This window comes from Pithys albifrons, chromosome 7, assembly GCF_047495875.1.
Source record: "Pithys albifrons albifrons isolate INPA30051 chromosome 7, PitAlb_v1, whole genome shotgun sequence".
Taxonomy (NCBI): Eukaryota; Metazoa; Chordata; class Aves; order Passeriformes; family Thamnophilidae; genus Pithys; species Pithys albifrons.
In genome coordinates, this window is record NC_092464.1 from 25636001 (window position 1) to 25654188 (window position 18188).

At 40.3% G+C, this 18188-nt stretch overlaps 1 protein-coding gene across 6 annotated transcripts in view; it reads left to right on the plus strand.

Annotated features, from left to right (window-relative positions):
* Window positions 1-18188, plus strand: part of DYNC1I1 (dynein cytoplasmic 1 intermediate chain 1) — a 186508-nt gene that overhangs the window by 123149 nt on the left and 45171 nt on the right. For all 6 annotated transcript variants that reach the window (XM_071560758.1, XM_071560755.1, XM_071560753.1 and 3 more), the window contains exon 11: window positions 15994-16140. In XM_071560758.1, the coding sequence (XP_071416859.1) occupies window positions 15994-16140 (147 nt within the window). The remainder of the gene's footprint in view (window positions 1-15993; window positions 16141-18188) is intronic.

Here is an 18188-nt window from a genome sequence, read left to right on the forward strand (position 1 = left end):
CATGAGACCCTGCAGATGAGTCATCCCTAGTTGGGTTGGTTTGGCAGTATCCAGAGAGGGAATGAATTCCAGCAACAACATGGAAATCACATTGGTTCCCTCGGTTTGGTTGGGAGAATTTTAAACTGTGGTTCACACTACTCTGTGCTACTGTTGGCCTGCGTTTAGGTGGGGATGACAAAAAACAAAACAGTATGGCACGGTTATTGATGATATGACTCAACATGAGCTCAATCCTATATCGATTTAGGCAATCCACAGGGCTGGCCTTGTATGTGAAATTTCCCATACTACTGATAGAGTAGCACCAACCATATTTATCAGTATTACTCTCTTTTTCAGAAAACATTTATCTGTCCATAATATGTTTCTTCACTGAACATATTAAAGTCTAGATAACCCATTAATTATGAGCATTATTAATACTACTCGTCATCTTTGCCTATGATAGTATTTCTGTTTCACGGTGGTCTGACTAAGCTTTCTAAGCCAGGATGACCTGAAGAAGTATAGGAAACTGCACCAACATATCTGGTTGAGTGAGGCAAATGAGAACTCTGAGAATTTGCAATAAATTCTCTAATTGAAGCCTGAGCTATTATACCCTTTCTTTCAGTAGGGCCTGTTATCATGGGTACAGCACTCTTCTTCTATGAGGTCCCATGGCTTTTGAGTTAGAGCTGATCTGCAGAGATCAAAGTCACAAGGAAAAGAAATAATCAATGTCTCTAAGGGACATTAGGGTATTACAAGCCATTTCCTTTCTTCTGAAACTAAAGAGGAATTATTGAAATTGGTTGAACTATCTGGATCTCAACTTCAAACATCCATCATTTCAGGAGAGTAGGGCTGGAGGAAGACAGCTAGATACTAGTTTCTTGCAAATAAACCAAATTGAATGTTACTGTCCAATTTGGAGGACTCTGCATTGTGCTTTACTACACTCAATCTAATGTTAGAAACGAAAAAATTACTACATTGACTCTATTTTGATTTATTATGGATTATTTTCTGACCTTCTAGTTTCGTCTTTCTCAGCTATGTCTTTTCCAAATGTCCCAAAAGGGCAGTGAGAACTACAAATCTGACACTTGCAGAAACAACTCCATTCATTGTATTTTTAAAGGAGTGACATGTGAAGAGTAGTTTTTATTTGAGGAAGCAGTAACCATTGAATAGTTCTTTCAAGGAGTCAGCTCAGCTTTTAGCATAATCACAAAAATATTTCAGCAGTATATCACTTTTAATAGCTGCAGTTATTTCTGTCCTTTTCCTAAAATGCCATGCAGTCAGATTTACTTGATTGGTTCATCTCTATACTAACTGTCAGGGTTTTTTGTGGGATATGGGACTTGTGTTTTCTATTTTAATTTCAAGAAAAGCTGTCCATGCTTGGAAAATATTGGTGGATTGGGTACAGAAATCATCCATTCAGCCACACCACAAAATGTTTCATTCTCCCCTAGCTTTTTTGTAGTGGCTTCTATACACTGCCATTAAGTTATGTGTTTGACCACTCTTCATTGCTTATCCTGGTGTGGTCTTTTCCTTTCCAACAAAATGGATGGAGTCATACATGGATATCTAGAATTAGATGCATTGAGGTAAGTGAAAGGCTGTATTTTAGTGGTTGATATTGGCTGGAGTTGCTTTATTTTTTTCCTAATTTGGTTCCTTTGTTGTTTTCTGCTCTTTCAAAATCAACATAAATTCAGATGTGCTTTTTGCTCCAGTAGGCTGACTTCTAAAGGTGTTGAGCGCCCAAATCCATGAGGCTTGTGTGCAAAACAGGCTGAGGTAATAGAATGAATGACTAATATCCCTCTTTTCCTCTTGTCCTTGAGTTTCCTCCTCTGTGGAAGCCAGACTAGAGCTCAGTCCTTCCAGAACTTTCAAAGAAAAGAAGTACTAAAAGAAGTTTAATTGTCTAGAAGGTATGGTTTGAATACTTTAAAAAAAAAAAAAGACAAATTTTGCTGATAATTATAATGGTGCTTTTCCAGAAAAACTTCCTTACCTTGTTTCTGCTGGGTTTCAAGCAAGGACTCAGCTATTCAGAGACATAAAAAAAATGACAGACCCTAAACTCCCTCTAAAATCCACAGAGTTTCCTAAGTAAAATCATTCCCAAGAACCAGCAGCATGTCCAGTCCCAGAGATGACTTGTCTAATTCCTCAGTTTCCAGTGAAAGAGGGCACCTGTGGTCAGTCTCTAAATCTCAGGGAAGACATGTGGCGCTGAGCTGACTGCAAATTTTCCCAAAAAACCACAAACCCCTTCTTTGGAAGAGCAAGTTTTTTCCAACCTGAATTTCCCTGTGACCCTATGATCCTAAATATGAATCAGATTCTGACAATTTTCATAGTAGTTCTCTGGTAAATGGACCACTGAATGTCTGCCTGTGATGAAGATACTGAGGCAGCTCTCATACTGGGAATATTTCAGCACCCAGAGTCCTAAATTTATTGCACAATTTGTAACACATACCAAAATGTTGTAAATCCAGTCAAGCGGGGTTTTTTCAGAGATAAAGGGGCTGTTTTGTTTTTGTTTCTGTTGTGTTTCCTGATATGCATCATTAGTGGGATGATCTTTAGAAACACAGAGCACAGTTTGTGTCATAAAGATTTCAGTAAACAAGAGCCCATGTGTTGTCTCTTATGCTTTTGCTCTCAGCTGATACCAGTTGTCTTTTTTTGCTTCTCCCTTTGGGGTCTGCCACTTCTACCATTTGGTTATTAAAACTATCATTTGGCTTAAGATTAGTGCTCTGGTACTTGTGGGGAGATTGTGTGTGAGTCAATAGAAGTTACACCCACACATCGGAAGGCTAAATGTAGTAGCACTTGGAAAACGGTTTTTGGTGTCTTAGGTGAGAGGAGAGACCTGTACGCAGCAGATTTGTAGAGGGGGACAAAGAGGACCACATATACAAAAGACAGAGTCTCCTGTCTTCTGTATACCACTGAACTCAGAGACATTAGGTGGGGGGGACAGAAAAGGCACTGAAAATGTGAAAATGTATATTCTGGCTTGGGGTCCACAGTGTCTTAGCCAGTCCTGAAGTCACCAGTCTTGCTTTACTGCTGAAATGTCACAGCTGTTAACATGGAATTTAGCAGCATTTACAGCTCAAAACAAACTATGCCATGTTTTCCATGTGGCCCTTCACATTTCAGTCTTAAAATCTCTTAAAACTGACTTATTTCCACAAAACTTAAATCATTATTTTTTCATGAGTCAGAGAGCGAATAACAATCATTATTTAGACTAAAGGGGTGTTAATTGGATTCACAAAGTTACATGCCTTCCCTTGGATTTTAGCTGTATCTTTCCAAACCCTTAGCCAAGCTTCATTTTTCCTGATGACTTGGATCTATTGCTATCTTGTACAGAACCCTGAGGAACAACACACCCATCAAAGCTGATGTGTATCTTATAACAAAATAATTGTGTGCCATATCCCATCACTCTATGAGATGGCTGCTAAGACAAAATTATTCATTAGCATTCTGAATTACTTGAGGACTGTGTTTATACATACAAAACCTAGCAATAGAATTCTTCTCTGCTTAGAGCAATGCTTAACAGAGATCATCTTTCTCATTGAAACTGAGATTTCAATTATGAATCAAAGAATTAGGAAATGATAAATTTGCTTGTCTTGGATAGAAAATTTTAGGCAGTTACTGCTTCTAAGCCTTTTCTGGAGGAGGTAGTTTGTCATACACACAAATGTTATGCTGTCACTACTAGCAGTAGGATTGTGCTTTTTGCAAGTGTTAAAATAGTGATTTGTAATGGATCTGTGCTTAAAGATGCTGTTTCCCTTCCTTGTTCTGTAATCTTCCTTTCAGACCAAGTATCAAGAATATGCTGGCTATTTGATATGATGAGCATTCTCCTTTTTAAGTTTCTTTGTTTCACTGATAACTTGTAATATACCTTTCTGAATTACTGGCATCTAATGTGCAATTTGGAGAAAATCTAAAATTTGAATTTGCCGAGTTAGACATGCAGTATTTTTAAACCTTAGCTAGCTAAGGAAAAAAAAAAAAGATCTCAGTCAAAAACCATATTTCATAAGAGAAAATTACAGTGATATTGATGGTTTGCCAAAACCTCAAGCAGTGACAAAATCCACAGTGTCCTGAAAGAGATGCCTTTGCAAAACCATTCCTTTGCAGATGGCTTAGATTATTGATACTTAAAAACACATGGCAATATTAATTTGACTCAGAATTTTGAAAAACTCTGTTGATAGATAAAAAGATGCAGATTTGTCACACTATCCCAAAATCACTGAGAAAAAAAATCACCAAATCCTGCAATTGTTCCTGAGGACATTTTACAGTTTAGTAGTCGGTGATTTGGTTACATTTCAACATGACCTAGTGTAAAGTATTTTAAACAAAAGGGAGGAAGGATGGGAAGAAAGAACCCAACTTTCCTTTGTTGATACGAACATTACATTTTATAGTTTTTCCTGTATATCTGAAACTCCCAGTGCACAAAGGGTTTTGAGTGAGCAAGAAATTCAGGATCAGATGTGAAATCAATAAGTCACTGAGATCCTTCCACAGATTTTTTTTTCCCATAAAGGATGTGAAATATCATGCAATTCCCTAGCTGCAGTGCAAATGATGGATAAACAGCCATAGGCATGACTTTTCTGCTTGGGTTATGTAACTGTTCTCAGTGCAAGCTACTTGCAATGAAGAGTACATTTGGTCCAAATACAAGAATATTATTTCACCTCATGATTTTTGTCTCTGTGGGAGCTCTGTGTGAGAAATGAAGCCTCTTTCTGTGTTACCTAGCACAAAATATAAAATAGTTACTCTTCTAAATTGCTGTAAAAGGCCTCAGAAACCAAGGAATCCATCATTACAGCCCAGGATACATCTTTCCTCTGCCTTAGCAGTTTTCCACCATCTGCCCCCATGTCTGGATGACTGACAAGCACTTCCCTGAAGAGAACTTTTGTATATGGACAACATTGATTTAATGATGATTAATACTCCTGGCTTGCCACAATGGGAAAGTAGAAGCATGTGCCGCATGGCTGAGATACTCTTATTATCCTTGGAAGACATTTCCTGTGGGCCAGAGAGAAAGAAAAGACAAATTTTAGCATAAGATGACAAGCAAATGTCCCACATGCAAGAAGCAATATGCTTTTAAATATTTGTCATATTGGAGAGATCAGAGTGTTTTCATTATCTCTTATCTACAACAAAATGTGCCAGAGTGCATTAGCATCTGTGATTAATTTATTGTGATTGCGCTTATAACACCATTTACTATTTTTGCAGCTAAGATAAATGTTGATTCCACTTCAGTTCCAGATTTTTCATGAACACACACTGAACTACCAGTTAGTTCATGGGGAGAAGAACATGCTTAACATTTGATGTCTTGTGTTTACATCTGTAAATAAATAGACTAAGCCAAATACGGACTTAAGTTGTGCAGAACTGCTGTTTCACATGAGTTGTCTGGGGTAAATCCATTCTTTCTGGCAGGATTATGATGCATTATAAAATGTCTCATCACTGGTGAGAGTGGATGACCCTGGGATGCTGGTTTTTCAGTAAGATGTGGCCCTCTGATACTCCAGGAATCAGCAAATGTAGGACTAGCTGACTTGTTGTTGTTAAAAGGCCTTGACCCAAAAACTGGAAAAACACTTATCTCATGCCTTCTTCCCCTACAAGACTACCCACTGAAAAAGTAGTAGAGACCAAACAGCAGAACCTTGAAGGTGATGAAAGCAGGATGGGAAATTTAAGGAAACTAAACTTTGTTTGTTGGGGGATTAAAAATTGTCTGTAATGAGAAGTAGTAATTTATTCCTGCATGATATTAGCCTCTTCCTAATGCTCTGTGGGTCAGGCTACTCATGTCAGAATCTGTACAGTAGTTTACTGTAGGAGACATGAACAGTGCAAAAGCAACTCATGTTCCCATCCTCATTCTTGAATACCGAGGTGCCTGTGGTATCTTCTGTGTTTCCACCAGATAGCTGTTTATTTGTGCCTCTCAGTCACTCAATCTCTACATCTATGAGCAATGTTTAATTGATTTTCAATTATTTCCAGATATGTAAAGACACTACTTACAAAAGGTACATTACTGAAAGTGATAGATGTGGGCAAATCTAACAGCCTATTATTCTTCGGATGACTGACATCATATACCTGGACTTGTGCAAAGCATTTAACACTATCCTGCACAAAATCCTTGTCTCTAATTTGGGAGGCATGGATTAGACAGATGGACCTCTCATTGGATAAGGAATTGGCTGGATGGTCACACTCAAAGGGTTGAAGTCAATAGCTCAATGTCCGAGTGGAGACCAGTGACGAGTGGTGCTCTTCAGGGGTCAGTGTTGGGACCAGCACTTTTTAATATCTTTGTTGGCAACATAGACAGTGGGATTGAATACCCTCTCAGCATTTTCACCAACACCACCAAGCTGTGTGGTTCAGTCGACACGCTGGAGGGAAGGGATGCAATCCAGAGGGACCTTGACAGGCTTCAAAGGTGGGCCTGTAAGAACCTCATGAAGTTCAACAAGGCCAAGTGCAAGGTCCTGTACCTGGGTAGAGGCAGTCACAAGCACAAATACAGGCTGGACTGAGAATGGACTGAGAGCCGCCCTGAGGAGAAGGATTGGGGGGTGTTGGTTGATGAAAATCTCAACATGAGCTGGCAATGGAGTCTCCATCCATGGAGACAGTCAAAACACACAGTCCTGAACAGTCTGCTCCAGGTGATCCTGCTCTGAGCAAGGGGCTGAACTAGACAGTCTCTAGAACTGCCTTCCAACATTGGCAATTCAGCGAGTCTGGCACTTCAGACTCCTTTTCTCTTCCCTGTCTCTGACATTATGCGGAAGTCACAGAATCACAGAACATACCAAGTTGGAAGGGACCCACAAGGATCACTGAGTTCAACTCCTGGCCCTGCACAGGACCATTCCCAGGAGTCACACCAAGTGCTCAAGAGTATCCTCCAAATGCTTCTCGAACTCTGTCAGGCTTGTGCTGTGACCACTTCCCTGGGGAGCCTGTTCCAGTGTCCAATCACCCTCTGGGTGAAGAACCTCTTTCTAATATCCAACCTAAACCTCCCCTGACACAATGTCAGGCCATTCCCTTGGATCCTGTCACTGGTCACCACAGAGAAGAGATCAGTGCCTGCCCCTCCTCTTCCCTTCACGAGGAAGTTGTAACTGAGGTCTCCCCTCAGTCTCCTCTTTTCCAGACTGAACAGACCAAATGACCTCAGCCACTCGACGGTCTCTACTTAGAGTCTACAGAGTCTTTCCAGGACCAGCTGAACATCAGAGCACCCTTCTTTCCTCCCAGAAAGGAGGTCATTTGCATTCAGAAGGCATGAATCAAAAAATTTCTTGTTTAGGAAAGTGCTTACCAATTTGTTTGACTGTGAGCAGGCTTTTGAGTCATTGAAATATTTGGGAACATAGAAGAATTAACTACAATTAAGTTTATGGACTTCTGAGAGAAGATTGACTTTAGTAAGTTCTTTCCTCAGCTGGAGCTTTAAAATGTTCTTCTTTTTGATCTTCTGACTGTGCCTGGGTTCTCATGGCCTGTGTGTTTATTGTGAGGGTTTGGACCAAGTGCTACACTTGAGATTTATCTGCAACTCCCTTACAAGCAGCTGTGACTACTACACCCAACTTCACAGGCTGAGTGGTAGATAATTGTGCAGCATCTGTACTGGCTTCTACTTTGTCTGTGGATTCACATAATTTGGTTGATCAAATGTATTGGTTTGAGGAACTGCTGCCGTAGAAACCACCAAGCCACCACCACAGCACAAGAACAACTCGTGTATCTGTTCCTGTTCTCCAAATCTGGAATTTGCTGTCCCTGTGGGCTCTCTAGAGTCTTGCTTTGATATTTCCATCACTTGCCATCAAGTAATCATCTGTTGTGTTTTCTTTGTGAGATGAAGAGTCCAGAACACCAAGATCCCAGCCTAACCCATACCTCAGTCTCTGGAGGATTTCTTCTGCTTCTGCATAGTGCTAGATGGAACCCCCCTGGACAAGGACTCTTGAACCTTGCTCCTGAAGCCTGGTCTTGGTTCCAGCAGAAAGGAGATTCTGCCTGGAGAAGAAGTACACAGCAACAAGAAGCTTAAGTTCTTAGACCAATGGCTGGGACATTTTATGAACATGGGGCTGAGCTGCCAAGACTACAGCTGTGTTTTGTATCAGATAGTATCAGAGAATAGGCATAAGCAATTCAGGAGGAGTGACCAAAATTCCTGGACTTGCCCCTCACAGCCAGGTTCCCCAGGTATTTGCTTGACAGAAGTGGCTTCACCTTCATAGGTACTTTTGCCTGGAGTTGCATAGCTACAACACTTAGAGAAGCCTTTGGTTTGTGTGATGTTTTAGTGTGTGCTTCTCTACATCTGTATTTCATTTGCAGTATTTTTAAAAAATGCTTCTTACCTAATGACATTTCTGCCCACTGCACTAAGTAAATTTTTCAGGTAACACTATAATTTCTTCAATTCCAGAGGCCTTCATCAGACTGAGACACCTTAGTAAAATTTTTGTTGCAAACCTATCATAACAAAGTAGTCTCTGTCCTGAAGAACTTGCAGCTATAGTTAGTGGTGGTGGCAGGCAGTGACACCATGATCCACATCCTGAGCTGGCTGCATGTATTGCAGCTCTGGTCCAGAAGCCTTTGGCTAATACTGTGCTGAAACCACTGAACCCTGCTGCATGCGAGCAGAGTGCCAGAATGCCATGCTCTAGCTGACACTTACCATCTGCTCCAAATTCTGGCCAGCTTGTCGTATGAGCAGGGACAGCAGAAGGTCTCTGCACTCCACCCACATATACATGCCCTCAGGCTCCTGGTCTGAAAGGATGGTGCAGATCCATCACTTCAGGCTTGTCAGTAATTTAATCAAAACAATTAAGGGTGCTTATTTATAACTGTTAAAGTATCACGACCTAGATAAAACAGACAAACCAAGGAAGTGCTTGCTTCTCCAACAGGCAGGCACATGGCTTTTGAGGGTTTCACCCTGCAATTTGATAAGCAGCCAGGTCCTAATCAGAGAAAACAGATATTTGGGTACTTAGTATGTAAGTAGTTGGGTGGAAAAAAACTTGATGTGTTGTTATGAAATTGCTCCTTATTTCTCCAGGCTTTAATCATCTCATCATCAGTCTAACAAAGGAAGTATGATACTCAGCAAAGACAGTATTCTCGGGCTTGTGTGTATGTGTAGTAATTCAGGGTTACCAAACTGATTGGTTGTTGCAGTTATGGATAAAGGCACACAGGATCTCCCTGTATCACATTGGAGAAGTATATGATTATCTGCTTTTGCAATACAGCAGGCAGTTTTGCCTCTTTCCTGAGTCACCATGACACCACCAAATTAGTAATATTAGCAAATGTACTTTCCAAAAGGGCTGAAGTGTAGATTCTCTTTTGACAAGACAGTTTGTGGCCTTTTTTCCTCATTATTTTACTCTTGTAGTTACATGGGCTGAACCTGTAGTTACAGAGGTGAAACTCATGAGGCTGGATAGTGCTTTTCTGCAGACTTGGGCAGAGCACTCTGATTCTACTGCAATACTCAGATGTCAGCACTGAGGTTAAACGTCAGAGTTATCTACACTGTAACCTTGGCCGAGAGAGAGCTGCATTTCCTGACATACTCTTTTCCTTCTTTTTAAGGACTTAGTACTTTTTCAATAAAAATAAATTTAATTTGTGGCTACATTTCAGCTCCATTGGCTTGATGGTATAAGTGGAGCAATACCAGCTTTGGATTTAGAGCAGTCGTGTGGCTGAGTCTCCCTGTGCAGCTTTCATGTGGTCTGGTGAGACATTCTTAGAATCCCCAAACATTTTTGAAGATCCTAAACTGGAGACATTCACAATTTTCCCCTCCCTTTCTATCATTAATCCTTCATGTTTTAACAAGCACTGAAGTTAATACAGCCTACACTCTTTCCTGTCACACTGGGCCCCCCTCCCTCCTTTCTTTCTCCTGAATAAAGCAATCTGTTCTTTCCCATACTCTTGTAAATCAAAGGGATGGATGTCGACACACACCATAACCAAGTATAAACTTCCTTTTTTTAATTAAACAGGATTCTGACATGTGGGTTGAAGAAGTGTTTGTTTGGTTTGGTTTTTGTTTTGTTTTTTAATACGTGAAGGAAGTCAACTGCTTTTATTTTATTTTTAGTAAAGAAAAATTTTGTATGGTACCAGAAATAATCTCTAGCACAAAATCTTTCAGATGTTATTTTATGGTTTAATAGGAAGACAGTTGGAAGGGAGCAGTACAGAAGTCTTGGCATTTAGAGCTTTTAGAATTAAGAGGTAACCTCTTTGGTAAAGGTTTAGGTACACATAAATCATGTTTTAAGTTTTTTTTCAAATTTAATTTCAAAACCAGCTGTAATTGTGATGTTATGCTCTCTGCTTTTTTCTTTTTACTATTAACTGTAATTAAACATTTATGTAAAACACAAAGATATCCAGGTTCACAATAGCTTATACTAAAAATAAGCAAGACTCTTGGAAGCAACACAGTCTCTATTTCAATGTACAAATCCAGATATATCAGTGACCAGAGCAAAGTCACCCTACAGTTGCCTCTTTTAAAATATCTCACATCTTTTGTGCTGCAAAAGGGGTGCTACAGGGTAGTAAACTGGACAAACTAGTGTTCAGATCTGATACTGCTACTTTCCATAATGGTTCTCAGCCCATGATGTGGCAGGGGAAAAGGGCTTTATTTAGTAATTCAGTTGCTGTCATTTCTAGAGGATGATTTTAATCCAAATTTGCAGTTGAAGTATACCATTCATATCTATTCTGGGGCAGATATAAGTGTGTGTAGCAATGCAAGAAGGAAATTATCTCCTTATGGCCTTGCCAGAAGAAGGCTGAGCATCTCTCCGTAAGACTGTGAGTGCTCAGACTCTTTAAATGCTGCTTTTGATGAGCAGGAGTGAGAGCAAAAGTTTATGAGTAAATTGGATGTGTAGTTTTGTCAGTTCTCTTTATTTATTTATTCCTTTGAATGGCAGGCATAGGTGATCAGAGGTCCACTCCCTATTCTTCAGTTCCTATTAATGAAGAACTATAAGTTTGGCACCTTTTCATGGTTCTAGCTATGCAACAGTACCACAGCTTTGTCCCTCTGCTCTTAGTCCTTCTAAGCTAATTCCATAAAGCCAGTTCTGTCACTTCATCTCAGCTGCAATGGATGTCATTGTCCGCTATTGTGTGTGTCAGACTGACCCAGAGCAGCATGTCACTGATGGCAGTGCTTCTTCACATGCATTCACTCAGCTAGAAAATCTACCCAGGAGTTTCCTGAGTGCTGCAATATAACCCAATATTCTGGAGCCTAGAAATGCCTGTGAACATCTTGGATCGCTTCTTCCCATTGATGAAGTATTGTTTTGAGATCCATCTGGTGTTGAGCATAGGCATATGGCACCAGTATAGCAGCGCTGGCTCCGGGAGCGGTTTCCTGCAGAAAAGGTCTGGCTGAAGGCAGTAGTCATTGCCTACTGAGAGTCATTATTATGTAGCACCCAGGTCTTTGTGAACTTGCTCAACTGGTGACTGGGCAGAGTGCCATCCGAACGTATGGACATGAGCAGAGACAGTTCAGTCTCCAGGGCCTTACACACATCAGATGTGGGTACTGAGGTCAGGCTTCTCAGTAAGGAGGAGCTAAATGACTGTCTGTTCTGAGCACATGTACCTGTGGTTGAAGGGATACACCATCATTAATCCAAATCTGGACTGTATTAAGCTTCTAAAATAAAAACCAGCTTTGCTAGCCACTTGAAGAGGGCTTGGGGTCTGTTTGGATCAGTGCATCAGTGGGGGAGGGAGGGAAGGAGCAGGGAGGCAGAGGCGGCTCCACAGTGCTGTTCCCCACAGGCTGGGACAACCTGACTCCACCAAGGCAGGGGGCCAAGGGTGCTTCCTTCATCCCCCTACTGTAGACCTCTCGCAGGGCTAGGCAATGTTTCTGTTTCTGATGCCAGCCCTCTCTTTACTGTGACAAGAGCACATACATTGCATGTTTTGTTTCTTAATTATGTTTTCAGTGCAGTTCTTGTAGCAGCTGGGAACAGAAGTTTTAGGATTCAGGAAGGAGGAATTACTTGTTTGCCAGGCAAAAACAACAGCTTTATTAGCCTGAGCTCTTCCCTTATGTCTGGGCAGTACTCCCACCTGAAACTGATTCAGGCTTGCTCCTCTGGTCCTTGGAGAGCTGCTTGCCTCCATAGAGAGGCAGAGCACGCACAGGGGATGAGGCTGCAGCTCTGGTGTGGTGGTCTCATCTGGGTGGAAGATGACAAAGCCAGAAGTCACAGAATGAGCCCTTAGTAAGGCCACTGAGAAAGTTAAGGAGAGACAGAGAAAGCAAAATCCTCTAGGCTGTATTTACATAGAGGGAGAAAACACCTGAGCATTAAGCTAAAGTAAACAATTAAATGATTCACTGTGCAGTGCAATTCAGAGAAATGCAGATGACCAGTCACTGGTGTTTGCCCATCTCTTGTGAGTCCCACCAGCTGAAAGATGCAGATGCTCTGTGGCACCCATAAAAAGATAGTTCTGAGAATCTCCTGTTCTAATTGCTGTTTTTATACTTTGGGCAATAAACTCCTCATGGAATTGCCTTCTGACATGAATCCTCTTACACTTATTTATGTGCTGTTGTCGAACACTATGGAACTAGCTGCCTCTGTTTTATACAACAGGTAACTAAGCACCTACAGTGCATAAAATATCCCTGACTGAAAACCTGTGAAGCTTTACCTTTGTTATTGGAAAACACTGTGAGGTTTCCCTAGAAAGGTGTGGCAGAAGAGCAACAAGGAATATGCTGTTATTTTAAAGACCTGATCATGTGCTGGATCCTCCCCCTTTGAAGTCAGTGGCAAAACACTCCTTTAGAGGAGCAAGACAACTTGAATGGGCAAACAAGAGGCAGCCTGGAGGCAGAAGAAGCTTATGGGGAATGGTTTGTGCAGCTCTCCTTCAGACAGACTGGAGACCTGTCTGCTGCTCTCTCCCATTATGGCTAAGAAATGAATGCTTTTAAAGTTATTAAATGAATGGGCTTGATCTTACAGTCCTTACAGTCCTTACTCATCCACCATTAATTTTAAGAAAATAATCACTATATTAAGTGCTACAGAGTGGAGTCCTTAAACTGTTAAATGCTAATATTTGACAGGAGTTTTTCTTAGATAGAAAACTAATACTGACATAATTAAAAGGATGTGAACATTTCACCATTTGAAGACTGCAAGCTACTTTGGAGCAATGTGTAAAAGTAGAAGCAGCGCAGAGGGCTTAAGTCCATGTCACATCTGTAGGTTATTTTTGAACTTTATGAAAAACAAAGTTTAGCAGTTTATATCCTGACCATTCAACTGTATTCTGGCATTCTGAATTCAAAAACATGCTAACCATGAAAACAGAATGTTTAAAAATACACTGTCCACTTGGCATCTTTGCCCTGCTTCAGAGTCTCCCAAGTTTGTTTGGGACAAACTGAGAACTTTGTTGTGGAATGACTGTTTGAATTGGGGTTTCTTAAAATACATGTGGAGCCTTGTAGCTGCTGTGGGGTGTACACAGTGGTGGAGCTGTACTATTTTAAAATCATCTGGCTATTTCACTTCATGTAAGACTATCTGTCAGCTTAGTTATAAGAAATGAGAGGGGTTGATTAAAACAGCTCATAAAGCCATTAAACAAAGAGATAAAATGCTGAACATGTGCTGTAGCGTTGTTTTAATTATAATATGGGGGGCATCTGTGGAAACTGGATGGCAGCTGCAGTGTAGCTGAGCTTTTAAACATTTCTTAACAGTACCCACGTCTTCTTCCTTAGAGGTGGGGTTTTTTTTCTGTAAAGCTGGGTCCTTTGGAAATGGTGTTTGGAAGCTACTTCTTGTTGCTACCACTGACCATAGTGTAATTACTATGTTCAAGTGCTTAGATAGTTATGGACTAAAGTAGGCATTTATGGACACTAATCATCTAGTCATTAGGTGCTATACTAACAGCACAGAAATGTATGCAAAAGCTTTAGTCAAGAAGGAAAGGTATCAAAGATGTCAAGTGAACGGCCACAAGAATCCAGAGAGAGTGGGGAAGAAAAAAAGGCAAAATGGCAGCTTTTTAAATTGTCTTGATGATCTTACTGGGTTAAAAAAAAACAAAAAAACAGTACTAAATGTACTGCTGTATGCTAAAAATATGCCTATTAAGTTAATTTAGCACATAATCTGTCTTCAAACAATAGATACCAGGCAACCACACAAATCCAGTAAAAAGTATTTAAACTTCACATTTTGCCTTATTCTTATTACTTTAGTTATAGACATCAAGAGTTAGCATAACTAATTCTAGCCCTATCAGAAGAGGTTTTAAGTCTCTTGTAAGTTCAAATCAGTATCTAGCCACTAGAAATCCAGATAAGGATCAGTAAGGAAAGAAGACAATACATCAGCCTATGTCAAAGTTCTTACAATTCCATCCACTTCTGCCAGAAACAGTGTCATTACCTAAGCTGACACTGGATATTGTTCAGCTTGGCAGCTCTGATATTCCCAATTCAACAAAGTTTACTTAAATGTCTGTAATGCTTTTTATGCAACAGAAATATGGTAATTTCGTTAACTTTTTTGTCATTGAATAAAGCATGTTCCCACCTAGGAACACCACCATTTCAAAATATCCAATCATTAGAATAAAAAAAAAATTGTTTGCAAAACTCATTGGGAACAGCCAGAAAATGAATTTTTAAGAATGCAAAAACTAACAGTGAATTTAACTTTCTGACTGTAATTGTCACAGTAGTTCAAGCCTTACTCTGCGTCTAGAAAGCATCAGTAAAACTGCTATTTAAAATTGACATTTGCTTTTGTTTGCAAACTGTCTTTATTAGTATGTGAATTCTCAGGAAATTATATGAATGCTATAACATTTGCTTTCCAATTTACATAAAACAAAAACATAACATCCAGTACCAATTATATAAAAATGGGAAATAATTCCTTAGGAAGAGAATGGAAGACTTGAAGGAGTTACAGCTTGTTGCTCTTGGCTGTAGATTGTTGGCACATGAAGGTTCTGGGGACTGTTCCCCTGAGAACTTGAGCTATTGTATGTTATTTTAATACACTGGAAAGCAGTAATTGGAGTAGATACTCATCTTCATACTGGCTTGTGGGGCACTCCACCAGGTCGCCAAGGTGACCATTATACCAGTCTGGTTCCTCAGCATCCCCAGCAAAAGAAAATGTACAACAAACTCAACTGTCATTAAGATAAGGAAAAACTCAGCTCTGCTTGAACTATAAAGGAAGGTGTGGTTCCCTTTGCCATTAGAAGAGGACCTCGGCAGCAGAGAAAACAATGAGATGCGGCTTGTCAGCTGATGCTCTGAGGACAGCATACCCTGAGATGAACTCTGAAAGGTCTCTCACAGACTCACTTCAAATTGCTTCAGAGCTCAAAGTGAGAGGAGCAATAGGAGACCAGCTCTCCCTGATGGGATATCATGGGCCAAGATGCCAGCCTCTGTTTAGATGGCATCTGGTTACTTGAAGTTCTCACTTTCAGAAATGAAATTAAGTACTTTCCCATCTCTGTCATGGAAAGGTTATCTCAGGTTTTTAGCATCATGCTTAGACTCATCCTATAGCGTATATTTTCCAAAGAACCAGTGAAACGACACATTTTAGAGTCAAAGCTAGCTCTTTGCATGTGTCCCACTGGCTTTAGTAGAATTACTGCTGTTCAAGGAGTATGGATAGAGTTCATTCAGTGATTCCTAAAATACAAAATGCTAATTACAATATGATTCCCTAAGGAGAGGATTGAAAATGACTGACCATGTAACCCCTCTCTTCCCTACCTCTTTTCCTCCAGTCATCCGTGATGTCCGTCTGTTTTGCCCGCTTTCACCCAAACCTGGTGGTTGGTGGAACATATTCTGGCCAAATTGTCTTGTGGGATAATCGCAGTCACAGGCGCACTCCAGTTCAGAGAACTCCCTTATCTGCTGCTGCTCACACGGTAAGGATAAAAATCACCTCCTCCTTTCCTTAGAGGAAATCATCAGTAGGGAAATAGAACTGTATAGTTGTATCTACAATGCTGGTTACCACACAGATGAAAACATAAGTATGGCCCTTGAAAGGAAAGAAAAAAGAGAGATGTACAACCAGCTCCTGTAAGTGCTTAACCATCACACTTTGTATGGTCAAGTCAGGAGATTGTTCTCCTTTCCAAGGAAAAGGCAGGATTGAGTACAACACTTGAGTGAGACACCTTTGTGCCAGCTCAGTGACTCTGTGTGATGGGTTTGACACTCTGTAACTCTTGCTCTCCATTGTCTGTAAAGACAGCAAGGTCACTATGGAGACTGTATGTCTGTCAGTCCAGCATGGCAGGCAATTTGAGTCATTTGTTGTCTTGGTGTACACAAGTTTCTCCTTTGAAGCAGAGTAGGCACCTGTGGTGGTCTCAGTGGAGTCCTGTAAGTCACACTGGTGCCTTTCAAAAGAGTGTGGCATTTTGCTTCTGTTTTCTAACAGCAGAATGCATAAATGCCTGCCATGGTCTTTTACTCCAGACAGGGCCATAGGGCAGAGCTTGCACACTGAGGGGAGAGTTTGTTTCCATAGAATGATGTGGGAGAGCATTTTGCTGACACACACAGATACCTGGAGATGGTGATGGTGGAAATGGGCTCTTATGATGTCTGAGAGATATACAGGCAAACCAGTAATGTAAAAGGTCTGAAAAGGAAGAGTTCCTCTGTGATACAAGGATGATGTCTGTGTTAGGAGACTATTGTGCTGGACAAAGAGACAAACCTGGATTGCGTGCTAAAATGTCCTCACTCTGCTATTGCACTGACCTCCAGTCCATTATGCACAAAGATGTTGTACATTCTTGAGCTGTCCTCCAGAGTTTAGGCTCAGGCAGACTCTTCAAGAGAGGTGGAAGGTGGAGTAGCTCATCTTGCAAGTGGCCTTAGGGAAATTCCTTAGTGGAAAGTGGAAAGGAAGAGAAAAATGTAAAAGTATGATAGGAGAGTGCAGAAAAATGCAGATTTTCAGAAACATAAGGAACTGAACTACAAAAGCACTATGAGAAATAAAATAATAATCTTATTCTAGGAGAGGGAAGGGTTGGAGAACATGATGGTATTTTTGCACCTCCACTTTTTATAATTCTGTGATTCTAGTCTCTTTGGAATTTGCAGATCAAGGTTCAGATTTTAGTTGACTGTGACTACATAATCCTTGAAGTTAAAAGACAGGTCTAGAAGCCGTGCCATGTGAATTAATGTGAAAGATTCAGTGTGGGGCCAGTATTATCATGGCCACTCTCTTATATTAAAAATCGACAGGTGTGCACAGACACACTTAGTGCACCACGCAGTACAAATATTGTTCCCTAAATTTCCACTATCATGAATGTTGATGTAATTATCTAATCATCTGTGCCATGGGCTGCAACTTCAACATTGCTTTTCATTTCCCTAATGTTTTGCTCATTTTGTCGCCATTAATGTTGTTCAATCTGCATGAAAAGAAACAGTCTCTCCTGGAAGTGCAATTTAGAGATGTAGCAGACCAGAAAACTAGTGGCAAGAAGCTGACTATCACTGGAAATTGAACAACTGGGACTAAAAGTCTAGTGGAAAAGCAAAGATTAATGGGAAGTAATTTGTTTACACTCAAAAATAGTTTAAGACAAAATTGTACCTCCTGGAATTATATATTAAAGTACTTCTATTATTGCAATAGAACAATATGTAATGTTTTGCTTTTGACGAAGATAAATAAATTCCTTTTCGTTGTGGATGAGCACTTTATGTGCATGGATTGGTATAAATAAGAGTTTAAACAGTCTAACATGAGGAAGGAAGCATGATGTTTTTAAGGAATGATCAGATTTTACAATAAAAAAGTTCTTACTTTATGTTTATATATAGGAGTTACTTACATAAACTGCATATGAGGTCTTGGTTGCAAAAGGCTGCCTTGAATCCTAGCTGCCAAGACAAAAAAAGGATTAAATTAAGACAACTACTGTAGGAATGTTACTTTATG